This window comes from Phyllobates terribilis, unplaced genomic scaffold (genome assembly GCF_046119375.1).
Source record: "Phyllobates terribilis strain yellow unplaced genomic scaffold, ASM4611937v1 Scaffold_5__5_contigs__length_657084704, whole genome shotgun sequence".
NCBI classification, from domain to species: Eukaryota; Metazoa; Chordata; class Amphibia; order Anura; family Dendrobatidae; genus Phyllobates; species Phyllobates terribilis.
Genome location: NW_027362765.1, coordinates 571,575,080 through 571,594,894, shown reverse-complemented (window position 1 = coordinate 571,594,894; position 19,815 = coordinate 571,575,080). Strand labels below are relative to the sequence as shown.

The 19,815-nt window shown below is 50.7% G+C and overlaps 1 protein-coding gene across 50 annotated transcripts in view; it reads right to left on the bottom strand.

Annotated features, from left to right (window-relative positions):
- Positions 1–19,815, bottom strand: part of LOC141273691 (uncharacterized) — a 167,524-nt gene that overhangs the window by 13,144 nt on the left and 134,565 nt on the right. For 39 of the 50 annotated variants that reach the window (XM_073685940.1, XM_073685908.1, XM_073685922.1 and 36 more), the window contains one exon: positions 1,212–1,256. The exons of the other annotated variants lie outside the window; for them this stretch is intronic. In XM_073685940.1, the coding sequence (XP_073542041.1) occupies positions 1,212–1,256 (45 nt within the window). The remainder of the gene's footprint in view (positions 1–1,211; positions 1,257–19,815) is intronic. 50 annotated transcript variants of the gene reach the window in all.

The following is a 19,815-nucleotide window of genomic DNA, read 5'->3' as shown; positions in this document are numbered from 1 at the left end:
ATCGCCTGCATGGCACAGGAATGCAGCACCATCCCTATGCCATGCAAGCTGTCAGAAATGCACAGTGTGAAGATTGCTTGGAGATGCACTGCGCATGTCCAAGCAATCTTCCTGCTGTCTGCTGACCCGGATGTTGTCATGACGACATCGGGTCGTCATGGCAACACCCGGGAAGCCTTTGCAGACTGCGCTGGAAGCCGGAAGAGGAGGTGAGTATCGGCGATCACCTCCCCTTGCCCCCGCAATGCCGCGATCGACTTCGATCGCAGCATCGCGGGGGTTAATGTGCTGGGAGCGGTGCAGGACCACTCCCTGCACATAGTACCGGGTGTCAGCTGTGACAATCAGCTGACACCCGGCGGCGATCGCGCCCGCACAGCCTGTGTGCGCGCGCGTTCGCCATGACGTACTAATATGGGTCTGGTTCTTAAGTCCCAGGGCACAGACGCGTATTAGTACGGAAAATGTTGTTAAGGGGTTAAGGATAGAAGTGGCAGTTGGTGGCCAGACATTTTGAGAAGAGGAAGCCATTTTGTAGGTGAAGGAGTTACCTACATTCTCCCTGACTGCTGTGCTTAAAAAGGGGATGAACACAATAAAGGAAACTGATAGTCTTCATATTAGGAAGATTACAATTGCACCTCTAGGAGGAAGAATTACCTCAGGGCAGAAACAGAGCAGAGTGCTGAGGAAGAAATATTCAGATTTGATGAAACCAGAGGTTACCAAGATCTGCCTGTCTGCAGGTGCACAGCAGTCTTCAGCCATGAGTGTAATCCTGTACCTCAGTTTCCTACCGTTTGTGAATAAGAATTTGCCTCATTATCCTCAGTAAAGAGACTGCTGTTTATTAAGGCTTCTTTATGACTGGGGCTCGGGTGCACAGACTACTACCACCATCATCACCCTCTACCTGGAGGCATTTACTGGAAAAACATTACATTGTGGAGTTTCATGTGGGTGTGTAATTTGAGAAGAGAGGACTCTTCTTCTAACAGAAAACTGGCCACAGCGAGATACATTGTATACTGCGAGGAGTACAGCACCCTGCCATACGCCACATGAGATTACCACATATGTACCTTTAAGCAAAGCAGATGTACTTGTATGCTCATTTGCTTACAATACTTTTACAGTTGTTGTTTTACATGTTATTATCCTTTGTAGTATACATGTTATTTCATTATATTATTATATTGGTTAACATTTACCTGGTGTTACACTTGTTTGCACAGGTGTGGGCAAAACATCAGTCACTGGAAAACAATAGAAAAATTATGGTATTAAAGGAAATCTGTCATCATGTTTCTGCTACCCCATCTAAGAGCAGCCAGAGCTTTTGAATTTAGCAAAAAAGCAGAACTGAAAAGCTAACCCCACCTGCACCAGGCTTAGTATGTACAATGTCCATAGACAGTAAGCTGCCTATCACAGGAGGGGGGTATCAGACTAGCATGCATGAGCTGCTGGATCATAGCAATGATAAGCTCCTGGTGCTAAAACAATCATTGCAGACAAACAAAATCTCTGATAAGATTGGCATTGCTGAACTCTGTGTTTTAACCCCTACAGCATGCTGCTTGCAACTTATATAGCAAAAACCTGCTGAAAGATTCTTTTTAAAAGATCAGTATTGAGCTTCGCTTGATCATTTGTTTTTGTAAACCTATTTTATAGTATGCTGTAAATGTCATTACTATAAATTGTTGGACATGCTTTTTTTGTGAATGTTTGACTGATTGCTAACAAAAAGTTAAAAAATTGCAATTAAATATAAACAAAAGTTTTTTTTTTTCTAAACCCTCTAGAGCGATGCTTCTTATCTGTTAATCATCCTGCAGTTACAGTCAAGAACAAGAGGCAGGTTTGTAATATTTCCCTGACACATTTTTACAAAACACTCAAGCCTTATGTTCATGAATCCCCCTTCATTTATGGAGCAGAAACATGCCATTTAACGACAGAGTTGAACTGAGGCTAAGTCCACAGTTGATACTAGCAGTTTCCTAGGCCATACCAGGGATTGGAGCCTACTAATGGACTATTTGGACTATTGATGTGGACCGCTGTACTACCATATGCGGACAGAATTGGTAAGACATTTTTGTTTGATAACTACATTATTGTGTTGCCTCTGATATTGTACCATAACTGCATTGTGTAATTGTTACTATAGGCGACAAACCTCTTTTGATTTTTGTCCATAGATCAGATAATCTAGCAGGTACCATTGGTCTTAATATTTGGTAACTGTTGTAGATACTTAATTTATGAGCATAATACTATATGGCCCTTCATCTGAAAGTATTTTTGTGTTTCTAAATTTACTAATTGTTATCTCTAATATCATCAATATCTGATTAGTGTGGGTGCAATACTCAGCACCACCGCCGATCAGATGTTCCCAGGGCAGGATGCACTGAGTTGCGGAGCTGCACAGCACAGCTCCGTCAACTGCATATTGTTCGCGGCCAGGTACTACACATCCACCCCTTATTGATTGGAATAGGGAGTGGATCTGCATTACTAAGCTGCGGCCACTATTCTATTAACACAGCTGTGCAGCTGTGCAACTCAGCACATCTGGCTGCAGCCGGCATCAGGAACAGTTGATTGGCATTGTTGCTGGGTGTCGCACTCCCATCGATCTGATATTGATGGCCTATCCCAAGGGTTTGCCATAAATATAAAAGTCCTGGACAACCCCTTTAAGAGAATTATGTAATTTGACTTCAAAACCCACCGTTCCTCCGTCTCCCAACTTTCTGCTTGCTGAAGATTGGGAGTTCAGACCAGTGACATGGTTGTGCCAGTGGTCTGAATTATGCTACTCTGTCTCTGCAGCTTTGGATGATCGCAGGGCAACTGAAGATGGTTGGATCTTAAAACAAAGATGATTTATAATATGAGGTAAATTACAATGTTACTTGTTTTTACAAGCACTTTGCATTTTAACCATTTAAGAAGTTGAGAAAGCCTCCTTAATTAAAAGTTATGTTTTAAATGTCTAGCTATATTTGAGCTCACTCTGATCATAGAAAGCTGAGTGTTCAGTTTAAGTTGACCCAAATAATTGTAACGTTTCCTAGAGCATACTTAATAATATAACTTATGTTACACGGATGGTATTTGGCTTAAAACATTGAAAAATGCTGTATTACTAAAATTATGTTAAAATTTAGATATAAAATACTGATAAAACTATTATTTACACAGGCGTTCGAGCTGCTGGCATTTTCATTTTCTGAAAAAGCATTGCTTACCTTTACCACAAGGTTGTGGTATCACGGTTGGTTGAGCAGGTACCTGTTCCTTCTGTTTATTATGGTTTCCATGGCTTCCTTTGACTCCAGACATGATTTGTGATAGATGAGGTATCTCAACAGGTATCGAAGAGAGATCGTCTTCCAAGTGCTGTTGCGATAACTTCCTCTTTTATACTGTGACTGGAATTTGATGGATTGATGACGCTGGATAGAATTTCTTTCTAACCTCTAGAGAATGTGTTCATTTATTATTCATCGGTAGGGTTGTTTTAATTTACTCCCACCACCCACCCCTAAGCCTAGGTGTTACTACTTATTCCCCCTGTGCCTAAATAAGAATTTCATGAATCACCTGTCATTCAGCTTCTTGTTATTCTAGAAAGAGTCCTTAAAATCATGGATTGTTTTGAATGGGTGGATCATTAGAAGACGCCTAATCAATATATTTATATTCAGGTGCGGTTTGCTGAGCGATAATACAATGCATTCCTGTGTATACTCATGATAAGAAGCTTAACTTTGACATACACGTTTTTCTGGATTTTTAGGGGCTTGTTAAGTTTTATCATATTTGAAACTTTTTTCTTTTACAGTGTAAGTACATGCACATGGCAAACCCAAAAAATAAAGCCATATTCTGAATCTGTACAGTTATAACTTCAAGTACTAATAATTGAAAAAATAAACCAGGTTAGCAGGTGCCAAGAAAACAATATGAATATTTATAAATGATCATAAATTATATCTTTATCATCTCCACTGGGAGTAGGTACAAGTTATTTTTACACTAAAGCAAATGTCTTTTCAGGACAATGAGTACTAAGTAAATAAATAAGAAGCATTAAAAACTTGTAGAGGATTATAAAAACATGGCAGCTTTCTTCCACAAGCAGTGACACACCTGTCCATCGGTTGTGCATATTGTCACAGCTCAACCTTATTTGCTTCAATAGAACTCATCTGTTATAGATACCATAAAGGCTGCAAGTTTTGTACTCCAAAAATCTGCCAACCGCATGCAGAATTTGTCCACATTTTAAACAGCATGTTAAATTCTGTTGTGGAATTTCACCTTGACCAATGTGCGAGAGGGTTCCAAAAAGAATCAAGGTGATTGTAGTGCAGGCTTCAGCCGCTAGATAAGCGTTCACTGAGATGAAAAAGTATACAAGCTGACTTATTTGGGAAAGGTTGCGCTTGGCTCTAATGTTTTTTTCCAACGAACTGTTCAATTTTTCGCCTATTTTATAATTTTTATTGTTATTACAATTGACCGTCCGAACTGATGAAAATTCAAGCCAATCTGGAAGATTACTGTTGGACGAATGTGACGCGCCCCCTGGGCCAGTGCTGTTTGGGGATTACCCGGAGCCGGATCAGATGGGGGTTGTAGTCTCCGAGTGGCGGCGACCCGGTCCGTGCCCAGGGTGTCAAACTCAGTGTGTGGCAGTCTTTACAGATGTTGTTAAATGTTCTTTAGTGTCGACTACGCCACCCGTTGAGTCGCGGTCAAAAGGCCGCCGCTGCAGAAGGGTCCGCTGAGGCTGGTGGTGTGTGTGCAGCTGTGATAGTATAACCCCCAACGGGAGGGGTATTAGCCTCAGGGGGTCAGATGTAGAGGATGGTGGTTGTGCAGGTGCAGGATGAATCAGCAAGAAGACTCAGAGTCGGGCTGTGCAGTTCAGGGGTTTTTACTTACGGGTGTTCTTATGGTCACTCTGGCCTGAAGCGACCACCCGAGCCGTGCTGCGTCCACCAGGTCCTGGACTCGGCCAACCCCCAAGTAATTCTGGAGCGTGGTCCTGAGCTCCCTTTCTGACTTTCCCTCTCTTCTGGCCGTTCTCACCAGGGATCCACCTATGTCCGGCTCCCTCGGGTCTCTTGGTGGGTACACCTCTTCTGGGTTCCCTGACCCTATACTTGGTATGCCTTCCGAGTGGATTTAGTGAGGGTCGTGGCAGATCCTGCCCACAACCTCCGGTCTCTGGCTAAGGTGTGCTTTTCTCTCTGCCAGCTTGGGATCCGGTACCCTGGGTGCCAACCCTTCACCCTGCTGTTTGTATTCTGGGGTCTTGGGGTTCCTTCTCCTTCTCTCTGGGTCCTTCTGACTCCTCTCTCAGTCTTGGCCTTGGAGCTGGGCGCAGCCGGAACCACAACTCCCCTGTCAGCCCTTCTGGCTGAGCTTCTCTGCTCTGCTCCTCAGGCTAAACTCTGACAGACTGACTCACTCTACAAAAGACCCTGTCCTAAGATGGTGCCCACCTTATATACTCCCTCTATGTGTGAGCTCAGGTGACCAGCACCCAATGAGCTCCTAGCCTTACCCAGACTGCTCCCCCTATCTGCCCCTACACTACTGGGATGTTCCACCCCCCTCCCACTCCAGCCAGGGACAGACACTATCGTACCTGCACATAAACTGGTGGGAGTACCGTCGATCTGTCCCCCGGAAATGGGATGTATGTAGTGTATGCAGCCTACTAGCTCAGTTCCACACTCCATCCTTACCCGGGAGTGGAATACCACACCTCTGGCTTGAGGTGTAATACCCCTGTAGCAGCCGAATCCTCAGGGTGCTACATTCCCCCCTGGTAAATCACAGCACGTCCTCGGGCTGTAAAAGAATAAAAACATCCACAAACATACAATTTTTTTCATAAAACATAAACATATAAAACAATATATATACTATCAGCATAAAACTTTTTCATATAAACATTTTTCATAAATAACACTCTTGTTCCTCCGGCCACGGTGCAACTTGTGACCGGGTAAAGTGCGACAGTCTCTTGTAGTAAAAACAACAGTTTCCTATAAAACCGATAGGGGGCGCCTTAGAAAGCGCAACTATATACAAGGGAAGGTGGCCGCTCTCAGTCCTCGACCAGTGGGGAAAAGGGATGGCTGTTCACAGTCCTCAGCCTGTGGGGAGATGGGACACACTGGAACAGTTCACACTTGTCCCAACGGGGACCTTATTTTAAGTTAGCAGCATGGCATATACCCTGACGGGTAACTATGTACAGTCTCTTTACCGTACTTTAATGACGGCGTACTCCTGCTCCTCCTTCAGACCCGTCCGGGTCCTCTTGCTCCTCTTCACACCGTAGCTCCTCCTCCGTCAGCCGGTGTACATGGAGGGCGTAGGGTCCTTTGGCACACTTGTGCCGGGTGAACGTGACCTCGTCCCCTACATATAGGTCACGACCTCTGTGTCCCTCCGGCAGATGGGACTCCACGTCTCTGCGGGTGACAAAGACGTCGCCGGGGGTGTGGTGATCCCTGATGAAACCCCAACCGTGCTGCAGTTGGAATTTAATTACAGTCCCGGTGGCACGGGGACCGTGGGCTGCACGGGGGTTCCTCCTGGTCCGGCTCTTCTGCTCTGCACTCTGTTCCTGCAGCCGCTGCTCTCGGACCCGCCTCTCTCTTCGCTCCCGGTCGAAGACTTCTAACTGCTGCCGGCAGCACTCCGCACGCTCAGCTGCGGCTGCCCGAGTCTCTTGGGTGAATCCCATGAGGTCACCTCCGGTGGGTTCCCACGCAAACTGCGCTTCCTCCAATGAGAGTGGGGTGATCGTGATCTTAACGGGCTTTGGAACCGGAATCAGGGGCTCATCTAGGGGTCTTTCTTTCCGGAGTCGGGGATGGTGGAACTCCGGTGGCCACACAAAGGGCTGCCCATCCGGGCACGTGTGCTGGGCAAACAAGTCTTCACCCAGGTGCGGCACTCTAGATGCTGAGGGCGCGGTGGTGGGAGCGGCGCCCGGGTTCGCCAGGCCTTGCGACCAGGCTTGGGGCACCCTGAACGTAAAGGGCACCGTGAAGACGGCGGCGCCCGGGGTTACTTGGCCCAGCGACCAGGCCGGTGGCTCAGCAGAGGTAGAGGGCGCTGTTGGTACTGCGGCGCCCGGGGGTACTAGACCTTGCGACCAGGCCGGTGGTGTTTCCTGCTTTGCCGCGCTCAGGGTTGAGGCGCGTGACGTCACAGGGGTCGCGGCCGCGGCTTGTGCTTGAGGCCTTGTCTGGAGCGGTGACGATGCAGCGACGGGCACGGCAGGGGGAATTTCGGGCTCTGCGATGGGGAGCTGGGGCAGGCACGCGGTTTCTCGGCTCGGGGTAGTGACGTCCCCTTTACCTGCCTCCATCTGTCCAGCTCCCTTCTCGGCGCCGTCTCCGGCCTTCACTCCTCCTGCACCATCCTCAGAGGCGGTCTGTCTCCTCGTCTCGGGTGGTGTGCTTCGCTGGCGGGTTCTTGCCTGCAGGGCCATCTCTCGGCTCCACTCCGTCAGCGTCTCTCGCTGCACCTGGGCCATCCTCCATGCGAGGCGCTCCAGCGTGGTCTGCGCACACTCCCGGTCTCGGGGGAGCTGTGCCAGGATCTCCACTAAGCCTAGTGGGGTTGTTGCTTGCAGCAGGCTCCTGACCACAGGGTCGGTGCTGCCTGACTCTCCTTCCATCTCCGGGTACGACTTCTCCGGAGTCCTCTCCAGACTTCTTGTCTCCGGGTGCGCTCTCTCCAGACTCCTCCAGGCTGCACCCATCTTCGCTCTCTTGTTCTGTCTCCGCCCACATTGAAGGTGGTCCCGGGGCAACTTTGTGATTGTCAGTTCCAGGGGCAGTTCTCTCACGCTGATGGACATTTCTAGCATCACAGTCTCCGTTGGTGGGGGCGGTTTCCGCTTTTGGCGCCATTCCTTGACCTGGCCCACGATGGGAGGTGACCTCTTGCCACCCTCTGGCACGCCCATAATGGCGTCCGCTCTTCCAAGGCGGGAAATCTTCTGGAAATGGCAGGAATCGTCTCCCAGTGGCGGGAAACTCCGTGGATGGCGGGAAAAAGCTGCAGATGGCGGGCAACCGGCGGGAAACGATCCGTGATGGCATCCCATGGCGGGGACCCTCTGGAACCGGCGGGAGACTTCTTTTTGAGGTAAATTTGAACTTCTCTTCAGGCACGCAGTACCCGGTGGTTGTGGGCACGAAATCCTGCCGACTACGCCAAAGTTGACGCGCCCCCTGGGCCAGTGCTGTTTGGGGATTACCCGGAGCCGGATCAGATGGGGGTTGTAGTCTCCGAGTGGCGGCGACCCGGTCCGTGCCCAGGGTGTCAAACTCAGTGTGTGGCAGTCTTTACAGATGTTGTTAAATGTTCTTTAGTGTCGACTACGCCACCCATTGAGTCGCGGTCAAAAGGCCGCCGCTGCAGAAGAGTCCGCTGAGGCTGGTGGTGTGTGTGCAGCTGTGATAGTATAACCCCCAATGGGAGGGGTATTAGCCTCAGGGGGTCAGATGTAGAGGATGGTGGTTGTGCAGGTGCAGGATGAATCAGCAAGAAGACTCAGAGTCGGGCTGTGCAGTTCAGGGGTTTTTACTTACGGGTGTTCTTATGGTCACTCTGGCCTGAAGCGACCACCCGAGCCGTGCTGCGTCCATCAGGTCCTGGACTCGGCCAACCCCCAAGTAATTCTGGAGCGTGGTCCTGAGCTCCCTTTCTGACTTTCCCTCTCTTCTGGCCGTTCTCACCAGGGATCCACCTATGTCCGGCTCCCTCGGGTCTCTTGGTGGGTACACCTCTTCTGGGTTCCCTGACCCTATACTTGGTATGCCTTCCGAGTGGATTTAGTGAGGGTCGTGGCAGATCCTGCCCACAACCTCCGGTCTCTGGCTAAGGTGTGCTTTTCTCTCTGCCAGCTTGGGATCCGGTACCCTGGGTGCCAACCCTTCACCCTGCTGTTTGTATTCTGGGGTCTTGGGGTTCCTTCTCCTTCTCTCTGGGTCCTTCTGACTCCTCTCTCAGTCTTGGCCTTGGAGCTGGGCCCAGCCGGAACCACAACTCCCCTGTCAGCCCTTCTGGCTGAGCTTCTCTGCTCTGCTCCTCAGGCTAAACTCTGACAGACTGACTCACTCTACAAAAGACCCTGTCCTAAGATGGTGCCCACCTTATATACTCCCTCTATGTGTGAGCTCAGGTGACCAGCACCCAATGAGCTCCTAGCCTTACCCAGACTGCTCCCCCTATCTGCCCCTACACTACTGGGATGTTCCACCCCCCTCCCACTCCAGCCAGGGACAGACACTATCGTACCTGCACGTAAACTGGTGGGAGTACCGTCGATCTGTCCCCCGGAAATGGGATGTATGTAGTGTATGCAGCCTACTAGCTCAGTTCCACACTCCATCCTTACCCGGGAGTGGAATACCACACCTCTGGCTTGAGGTGTAATACCCCTGTAGCAGCCGAATCCTCAGGGTGCTACAAATCATTAACCCGTGGGGTTGACTGGGATTTCATTGAGTTTCTGTTACCAAAATTTAATGGAGGAATTTAACATTAAACAAGTTGTAGGAAAATTCGTGCCTCACCTGCTCATCCCTGACAAGAGAGACAATTTTCTGGCTACAGATGGAGTAATTTGAAGGAGACTGAGGTTTCAAAATGTATAAATAAATACTCTATTTTATACATGAATTCTGGTTTCTTTTGGAGACTCCTCATAACAACCATTTCTGGTGCTTTTTTCCCAACAGGAAACAAAACTTCATAGCTGCACACTGTGTGAATCAGTCATCACAAGACTGACAAAATATAGAACAACTTGTTGGGAATAAAAATGACTGGAACACAACTTTCTCCAACAACATCGGCTGCCATACTAACTCACAAGGGTTTAATGAACAAATACCTAAAGACAGAAGACCCCTGCCCTCCGGAAGACGAGTCCTATTTCATTTGGTTCCCCCCTCATATATGAACACAAGCTATAGATTCAGATCCTTTGGTCCTTTGATTTTTGCTTTCTTTTTTTGCAGTGAGGAATACTGTAGCAGGCTAAGTTTTAAGTATACTTCTTAAACATACATTTGCCCGATAGAAATATTGAGAGTGAGGACATTTTTTTGTACTTTAGGACAAGTCAAGTGTGTGCTCCAAATGTGATTTAAACAAATCCTAATTTTTACTATTTCTTCTCTGTTCATTGTGAGTGAATTGATAAAGGCAACATTCAGACATTGCGTTTTTTTTGTCGATTTTTTTGCGTGGAATCCATACTGAAAATCCACAAAAAATACATTTGTGAATTTATAAACCGAGCTTTGAAAAGTGTTAAGTGACTGATACCGAGTAAATGTTGACTCCATTATATGAAAGGAGCGGCATATTTTTCCCAAGATAATTATAGATGAGCCTAACATCCATTGTAAGAAATTTTTGAGGAAAATTAAATCACAGAAAGTCTGTGTAAGATGGTGCATGTAACAGAAAAGTACATTTTAGTGATAACTAGAACTGTTTTACAAAAAACAATTTTGATTACAGGCTAAAGTATCATTCAAAGAGTAAAAAAAGTAAAAATGAAGATTTTTTTTTAAGTATAATAATAATAATATAACAATACTAATAATAACAAGTTTTATTTCTAAAGCGCTAACATAAATCGCAGCACTTTACAATCCAGAGGGGACTTGTACAAATAAGATAAAACATTATAGGGTAACATATAGTTCAACACTTACCAAGAGGAGTGAGGGCGATATTTTCAAGCTTACAACCTATGAGGAAATAGGTGGGACAGGATAGGTAGAATGTACAGTTCAGCTGTCAATATAATAATTAGGGAATTCAAATAACATTGCATGAACTGGTCATTAGCCAGTATCATCCACGGGTGTGTCAGGGTTGACAGAAAGTCATATGGTGTCCGGCTGTAGAAGGTCACTGCGTTTGGCCTTACGAACATCTCCCTGAGCCTTTCATTTTTCCTCTGTCTTTAGAACTCAGCGGTGATCCTCACCTTGCTTAGGGATTATACTTTTCTCTTTAAGACCCTGAATTATCCTCAACTTTCTGCTGTTAATCAGCACTTCCTTTCTGTGTCCTTAAATACACTCAGACCCTCAGAGAGTTGCTGGTGATAACGTGATTATCCCTATTCAGGCCTGGGGTTCTAATAGTCGACTAGAATTACCTTGGAGTTCCTTCGTGGATTGTTGCCGTGCTTTCTCCGGTGTCATCTTGGAGCTAAGGGTATCTGTGGCGCCCCTGAGGGTTCAGTCGCCACAGAGGTACTGCACCTCACCCAGAGGTGTGGAGTCTCCTTCTCTCAGGTAAGGAGGGAGTGCTGCCCGGGACTCCAACACCCACATTCAACACTACACTGCTCCAGGCCAGCTGGAAGGGCAAGATGCATTGTGTCTCTACTGAGCCCTGTCCCTGGATGGAGTGGGGGGAACCAAAGAGAGGGGGAACCAGTAGTGGGTGTGGGTGGAGGATGTAGATTAGGGGAGCACCATTATAGGAGGTATATAAAGGGAAGCCATCTTAGGGTGACAGGTCAGTGAGGACAGTCAGTCAGTGAGTAGTATGGAGAGGAGGGGAGCAGAGTGCGTGAAGTCGGTAAAGGAAAGGAACATAAGAAAGGGGGTCCCGTTAAGTGCTTCTAATCTACCTGAAGGAATGCTGAACCCCTGCCTGGCAAACGCAGAGCGGCCGCGGGAGGCTGACACCCATACAGTGTACCTGGGAAACTTAAACAAGAACTGTGAGTAAAACTCAGATGACTGCACTGCACTGCTTCCGTCAGTTATTTCTCCTGCGCCATCTCTCCTGCACTGCAAGCCCCAGCATCACCACCATCTGCACCTACACTGCCCCGGGGGCCCGCTCCGCCTATGGGGAGCAGAAACATCCCAGCTTCCATCCCATTACCCCCGGAGGTCTGCAGCAGCGCTGGTAACCATTACCGGAAACCACAGGTGGCGTCACGAGACAAACTGTACACAAAAACCCCTTTTTAAAGAGAGACCCAGAGGACGGGCCCGGGAGCCGACTGCCGTGACCTCCTAAACAAGGTGAAAGGCCCGGGAACCGAGTCCCCTATTTTCCCCCTGGGTGACACAGCTCTCTTTCACTGGCGTCATGAACAGGATTTCGTGCCCGTTATCACCGGGTACTGTGCGCCTAGAGACTGTGTTTTTTACTGAATGTGGCGCCCGCCCCAGAAGAACGAGCGCCATTATGTGCGAGCCAAACGACAGCATGAGATCGCCTCCCATCGTGGGCCGGGACCCAGAATGGAGCCAAATGTGCGGCCCACCCACTGCAACTGTGGCCATAACCCTTCACCTGTCCATCGGTCTGGAAGAGACGCCCCCAGGTGTAACCGACAGCAAATAGACATGGGACCGCCACAGAAAGGGGAGAGGGAAGAACAAAACTGGGAGACCGGGTGTGGTCTGGGCCCATCTAGACAGATCGCACCTGGCAGGGAACATGGAAGGAAGAGAGACCGGAATCCCTGCTAGCGGCCTGCTTCAACCGGAGGCGCCCCTCACCCTGGAGGGGTTAGTTGCCAGGCTGTCCTGGGAGGATTCAGAATTCCTCTATGCCGGGATGTAAGATCTGAACCAGAGGATGGAGAGGGCCCAGCAAGATGCTATTGACGCACCCCTGGGCCTTCGTCGCGCGGCGTCGCGCGCACGGGAGTTTACCCGGAGCCGGATCTGTTGAGGGTTGTAGTCTCGTGGCGGTGATCCGGTCCGTGCCCAGGGAGTCAGACTAAGTGGCGCTGTATTAGCGGTAGATGTTGGACGACTACGCCACCCGTTGAGTACAGCTAAGGAGCTGCTGCTGCAGGGCAGACCGCTGAGGCCGGTGGTAGGATTGTGCAGCGTGATAGTATAACCCCCAACGGGAGGGGTATGGCCTCAGGGCAACCGACGTGGATGATGGGGGTAGCAGGAACCACTCGGAGACGGTACGGTGTAGTTCAGGGTCTTTACTGGTGACAAAGATAGACCCTCCCGGAGTACTGGCTAGCGATTGGGGCCTGGTCAGTCCTTGAGCAGATGGGATCTCCCCTGGCCAGGCGGAGTTGTAGGCCTCCCAAACTAACGATACTCTTCCGGAAACCTTGCTAGAGGCGGGTATAAGTAGCCCACGTCCCTGAGTGTACCGTGTGGTGCTCACCCGTATGGCCGGTGACTCGGGGCCTTCTAGTAGCTTCCGCTCCACGACGGCGGTGCTGGTCCCACGCGTGTGACCGTGCCTTCGGGTTTCTGGGCCAGAGGACCTAAAATCCCCTGCCGGTCGGTTTCTGCTGCTGGATAGGAGTTAGTCCCCACAGCCTCGGACTCCGGGTCCGGTGATAACTTCTCAGTCAGGGCGAGCTCTGCAGCTGCCAGCCCCTGACTCCTTATAGCACTGCTCCCACAGAGCTCCTGATGTTCTTCTCCTATATCTGCTGCTCTTCTCTGTCTCTACTTCTTCTCTACTCACTAACCCTGCCTCAGCCCTAGGTTTATATAGGGGAAGTTCTTCCCCTCCCAGGACTGGGCAGGAGGTGTGGCATGCGTAGGATTCCTGACCAAGAGACCTCCCACCTGCTCTCAGACGTAATATCTCTATCACTGTGGCAACCAGACCCCTGGGGTGTCACATTCCCCCCTAGTGAAAATTAGTACTCCGGGACTAAACATATTTTTTAGAAAAACATAACAAGGTATAAACAATAATAATACAATAGGAAAAACACATAAAGATGGTTACGGCGTGTCCGCAACCGGGTGCAGTTTTGAAGAAAAGCAAAGGTGTCCATTTCACCAAAACAGGGAGACGTAACCAGGTAGGGGTCTGTCCTGCCCCGAGTCCTTATCAGTCTTTTAGTCCATCCTGGGTTACGCTCCAACTAATTGTACAAGGATTCCCGGTAAATCCACCAAGGACTCCTAAAAATAACTAGAAACACATAATTATTTACAAGTAACAGACAGGTGACCACAAATAAAACAATTTAAACACTTCAAATCCTCCAACGTGCGGGTAACTGGCCTCTAGTGGCCCTAGTGGACCTACGGAGCTGACTGTCTGGCCCCGAACTACAGGGTGTAGGAGCTGTCAAGGGTAAACTGGGCAGCTGTCTACGGGCTCCTTGGCTCACTAGGGGTACGGCAGGCTCACTATGAGCAGAGGGTTGATCCTCCTGTTCTGTTTGTGTGGAGTCTGCTGCCTCCTGGACCGGCTGTTCTTCCAGCTCTACCTGTTGCTCCGTAGGTGCTTGGGATGCTGGTTGGAGGAAGGTGAGTACGGGTACCACAACTGCGCCATTGACTTGAGTCCAAGACCGAGGGAAGTCTCCGAGCACAGTACTAACCATATCTTCCCTTTCCTCTACGGGTCGAGGGTCTTCTTGTTCCTCTTCAGGGTTCCGTAGCTGTTCGGGACACTTCTTCAGGTGATCCCGGGATACAATGGTTGTGGTTTCCCCTCCGTCTTTACTGATGGTACAGACCTTTGGGTTATCGTGGCTTGAGGGCAGTACGATGCACGGGTCCTTCTCCCACTGGTCGTCCAACTTGTGGAGCCGCCTTTTCCTCTTCAAGACCTGCTCTCCGGGTACCAGGGGAACAGCGGGAGCATACTGGTTGTAAGTTTTCTCTTGTCTTTCCCTAGCTTGACAGAGACTTCGCTCCACGCTCTTCTGTACTTTCCGGTACTGCTGCTGCCTCTCTGTGTCCCAGTCTGCTTCTGGTGAAGTGTCCTCGGGTGTCAGGACTCCCATCTCCAGGTCAACAGGTAGCTTACCAGGTCTTGCCCTCATCAGGTAAGCCGGGGTACAGTTGGTGGAACCTACCGGGATGTGGTTGTATAGGTCCACTAGGTCCGGCAGCCTCTCAGGCCACAGACTGCGTTCTTCCAGGGGCAATGTTTTCAGAAGATCTATCACCACCTGGTTCATTTTCTCACAAAGTCCATTAGTTTGCGGATGATAGGGTGTCGTCCTTATCTTCCGGCAGCCATACAGAGTGCAGAATTCTTGGAAGACCTCCGCTTCAAAGGCAGGTCCCTGGTCTGTCAACACTTGGTCCGGGTACCCGTGTGGACAGCAGAAATGCTGCTGGAAGGCTCTAGCTGCTGTTCGAGCTGTTAAGTCCTTGACGGGGACGACAACCAAGAACCAGGAGTAGTGATCCACGATGGTTAGTGCGTAGACGTAGCCACTTCTGCTTGGGGTCAGTTTTACATGATCCAAGGCTACCAGTTCCAACGGCTGCCGGGTGACGATGGACTGCAGGGGAGTCTTCTGGCTGGCACGGTCCTTCCTTCTTAGGTAGCACGGGCCACAGTCTCTGCACCACCTCTCGATGGTTCCCCTCATGCTTACCCAGTGGAACCGCCCGCGCAGCAGGAACTCCAGCTTCTTCCATCCGAAGTGTCCAGCCCCGTCGTGGTATGCCTCCATCACCACGGCTGCGTCTCTTCGTGGCACCACTACTTGCCAGATTAGTTCATGCGTCCGGGAGTTAACCATTCGGCGGCACAACTTCCCCTTGTAAAGGAACAGTCGACTCTTCTCAGCCCACAGTTGTTTGGCTTCCTCCGGAGCGTCCGGGTCAAGGCGAGCCTCTGGCCGAGTCAGCATCTCCTTCACCAGTCGGACGGCAGGGTCACTGTCTTGCGTTTCCTCCCAGTTGTAGTGAGGCAAGGGGTTAAACGTAGCGGCTTGCTTACTCCTTACCCGATTCGAATACTGGATAGTCCCATGACGGTGGAACGCGGGGAGTTCGACTTCTTCCAGTCCCTCTGGATCTTCTCCTACGTCCGGTAGGCTTGGCATCCTGGACAGGGCGTCCGCGTTGGTATTGGAGCGTCCTGCCCGGTATTTGATTGTGAACTCGTAGTTGGACAGACGGGCCATCCATCTCTGCTCTAGGGCACCGAGTCTTGCCGTGTCCAGGTGTGTCAACGGGTTGTTATCCGTGTACACGGTGAACCGGGAAGAAGCGAGGTAGTGCTTAAAGCGTTCGGTGACTGCCCACACCACTGCCAGGAACTCTAGCTTAAATGAGCTGTAATTCTCAGGGTTTCTTTCGGTGGGTCGCAGTTTTCGACTGGCGTAAGCGATTACTCGTTCTTTCCCCTGCTGGATCTGGGACAGTACGGCTCCTAGCCCGATGTTACTTGCGTCGGTGTAGAGGATAAAGGGCTGGCTGTAATCAGGGTACGCCAGGATTTCATCCCCCGTGAGGGCCATCTTCAGCTGGCGGAAGGACTCTTCTTCTAACTTCTCCCATCTGAAGGGTGGCTTCTGGTTCTTGGCCTTCCGCGACTGGCCTATCAGGAGGTCCTGCATAGGAGCTGCCTTTTTGGTGAAACCGGGGATGAATCTGCGGTAATAGCCTACCAACCCGAGGAACTGCCTCACTTCCTTTACACTGGAGGGACTTGGCCATTCCTTAATTGCGGTGATCTTATCAGGGTCGGGAGCCACTCCATCAGCGCTCACCACGTGTCCCAGGTACTGCACCTTTGGTTTCAGGAGGTGACACTTGGAGGGTTTCACCTTTAGGCCGTAGCTTGCCAGAGCTTCGAACACTTCCGCCAGGTGTTTCAGGTGGTCCTCATACGTCTTGGAATATACGATGACATCGTCCATGTACAGCAGGACCGTCTCAAAGTTTCTGTGGCCCAGACAGCACTCCATTAATCGTTGGAAGGTTCCTGGTGCGTTGCAGAGTCCAAACGGCATGCAGGTAAACTCGCTAAGTCCCATCGGGGTGGTGAATGCGGTCTTCTCCCGGTCCGCCTCTGCTACAGGAACCTGCCAGTACCCACTAGTGAGATCCAAGGTAGAGAAGAAGTTAGCAGATCTTAAAGCAGCCAAAGACTCCTCTATCCTTGGTAAGGGGTACGCATCCTTGTGTGTGATACGGTTGATTTTCCGGTAATCTACACACATCCTCATGGTGTTGTCTTTCTTTTTGACTAAGACTAGTGGAGCTGCCCAGGGGCTACAGCTATCCCTGATCACCCCAGCCTCCTTCATGTCTCTAAGCATCCCCTTGGCGTGTTGGTAGTGTGCAGGGGGTACGGGTCGATACCTCTCTTTTATGGGAGGATGGTCTCCCGTGGGGATGTGGTGTTCTACCCCCTTGACTCGCCCGAAGTCTAACGGGTGTTTACTAAACACTCTCTCGTACTCTTGAACCTCCCGATAGACTCCCTGTTTCTGGTGTGAGGGAGTGGAGTCAGTACCCAAATGTATTTGCTGACACCAGTCCTCCATTGTTTTCTGAGAGCCGTTACCTTCCTCCGGGGAAGATGGAGGCAAGGGTTCTACGGACTGTATGGAATCTTGATTGATGGTATACAATTTGGCTAGCGTGGCATACCGGGGCAGGTACACTTCCCTCTTCCCGATATTTATTATGCGAACGGGCACCCTCCCATGGCGTACATTGACCACCCCCCGTGCTGTCAAAATGGTGGGCCTACTGTCTGAGTAAACTGGTTCTACCATTGCCTGGTAATCTCTACCTCTCAGACCAATAGCTGCCCAGCACCAAATCATCATTTCACTTTTCGGGGGCATGGCAATAGGGAAAGGGTCACACATTCGCACGCTACCAATCTCACCACCGGAGAGTTCTAGCTGTTGCCGTCGCATCAGTGCCCGGATCTCTTTCTGGAGCACTCGCTGCTGGCCGGAGCTGGCGTTCTTGGCAACCTGCTGTAAAAGGAAAATCACCTCTGCAAGACAATTTTCAATTACATTAGTTCCTAGAGTTATCTTTGGGTGACTCTCGTGTTTGTCAATGTCTACAATGATCAGTCTCTGTGCTGCCAGTTCGACTCTACCGATTTTAATGGTCACCTCTTTAAATCCAATCTGTGGCACATGCTGACCATTGCTGGCGATGATACTCAAGTCGTCGTCAGGGTAGCGGGTGATATCCGAGTCATTCCAGTACTGCTTGAAGAGCACGTACGGGATGGTGGTGACCTGTGACCCGGTGTCCAGTAGGGCACTCATAGGAATGCCATCCAGTACCACGGGTAAGACTGGACGTCCTCCCACATATTTGTCGCGCCAGTTCGATGGGCCTGGTGATCTTTTTCCTGGGGGTTGGCCCTCTACCCCAGGTTGTGCCAGTTTAAAGGACAGTACCTTGCCATATGTCCGGGTTGATTGCAGCGGCGGCAGATGGGTCGTCCGTCCTCATTGTATCGGTCGCTGGGTCTTCCTCTGGCCGGTGGGGTCCTCCTTGGTCGACGCCACAGGATGTCCTCCGATCCGGATGCCAGCTGGATCTTCCCTGGAGTGGAAACCTGTAAAGACTGCACAGTTCGGGTTAGCGCGGCAACGCTTTTAGCTAGCTCTTGGACCTGATGGTGCAGGTCTGGAGCCGGGTCATTGTTCAAAGCCTGCGCATCAACTCCCACAGGCCCTGCCGACAAGGGTGCCGCCTCCTGGTGGTAAGTGGTAGTGGGGCGTCTGTGGGTCACAACGCCACCTGGTGCCGGTTCTCGGAGCACCCGGATGGCTCTGTCCTTGAACTGTGCAAATCCCAGATGAGGGTCCTGTAAGGCCATTGCCCGCAACTGGGTTCGGTGGGCATTGCAATATAAACCCTCTATAAAGTGTTCAGTCAACAGCCTGTCCTCGTCTCCCACGCCGTCAGGGTCGGTCTGCTTAATGGCTCTCAGGGCCTCTTGTAGGTTCAGGGCATAGTCCCTTATACTCTCATGTGCCCGCTGTTTGCACCCGTAAAATCTAAGCTTGATCTCGGCTGAGGTGCGGGTATCAAAGGTGTCCCTCAGCCGGGTTAGTATCCCTGCGACAGTGCTCCCCCCAGGTGGCCAGGACTTTACCTCCCTTTGGGCTGCCCCGGTTAATTGGGCCACCAGGATGCTCACTTTTTGCTCCTCTGTGAGGGGGTACACCTGGAAGAGGCTATCCAGCTTTTCTCTAAAGTCATGCAGGGTATGTGACTCCCCTGAGTACTGGGGTAGCCAGGCTGCCCCCGGGATATAGGGCATGGTGAAAGGCATGACCGCAACAGCGGTGGCGCTGGCGGGGGTTGAAGCGGTGAAGCTTTCCTCCGTATCCGACATCCTTCTCCCCCCTAGTGGACCGTGGCCTACCTTGCGATGATCCTCTTCCGTAGGCCGCGGCTCCGCAGTGGATCGTCAGGGTTGAGGACCTTCCGTCGCGCTCCTGTGACGTCGGCGTCTGCTGGGCTCCTTCCAGGACCTTACGCAACGTCCGGACGTGAGGCGGGGCTTCAGTTCTCGCGCGCTTTCGGAGTCCACGCCCCTCTTCTTCCCGCGCGGCGTCCTCAAGATGGCGTCCAATGGCGGGAAAACTCCATGTATGGCGGGAAGAAGGCCGAAGATGGCGCCGGATGGCGGGAAAACTCCACCGATGGCGGGAAGGAAGCGGAAGATGGCGCCGGATGGCGGGAATCTTCACCACAGGTAAGTTTGAACAGTCTTTTTCAGGCACGCAGTACCCGGTGGTTGCGGTCACGAAATCCTGCCGACTACGCCAAAAGTTGACGCACCCCTGGGCCTTCGTCGTGCGGCGTCGCGCGCACGGGAGCTTACCCGGAGCCGGATCTGTTGAGGGTTGTAGTCTCGTGGCGGTGATCCGGTCCGTGCCCAGGGAGTCAGACTAAGTGGCGCTGTATTAGCGGTAGATGTTGGACGACTACGCCACCCGTTGAGTACAGCTAAGGAGCTGCTGCTGCAGGGCAGACCGCTGAGGCC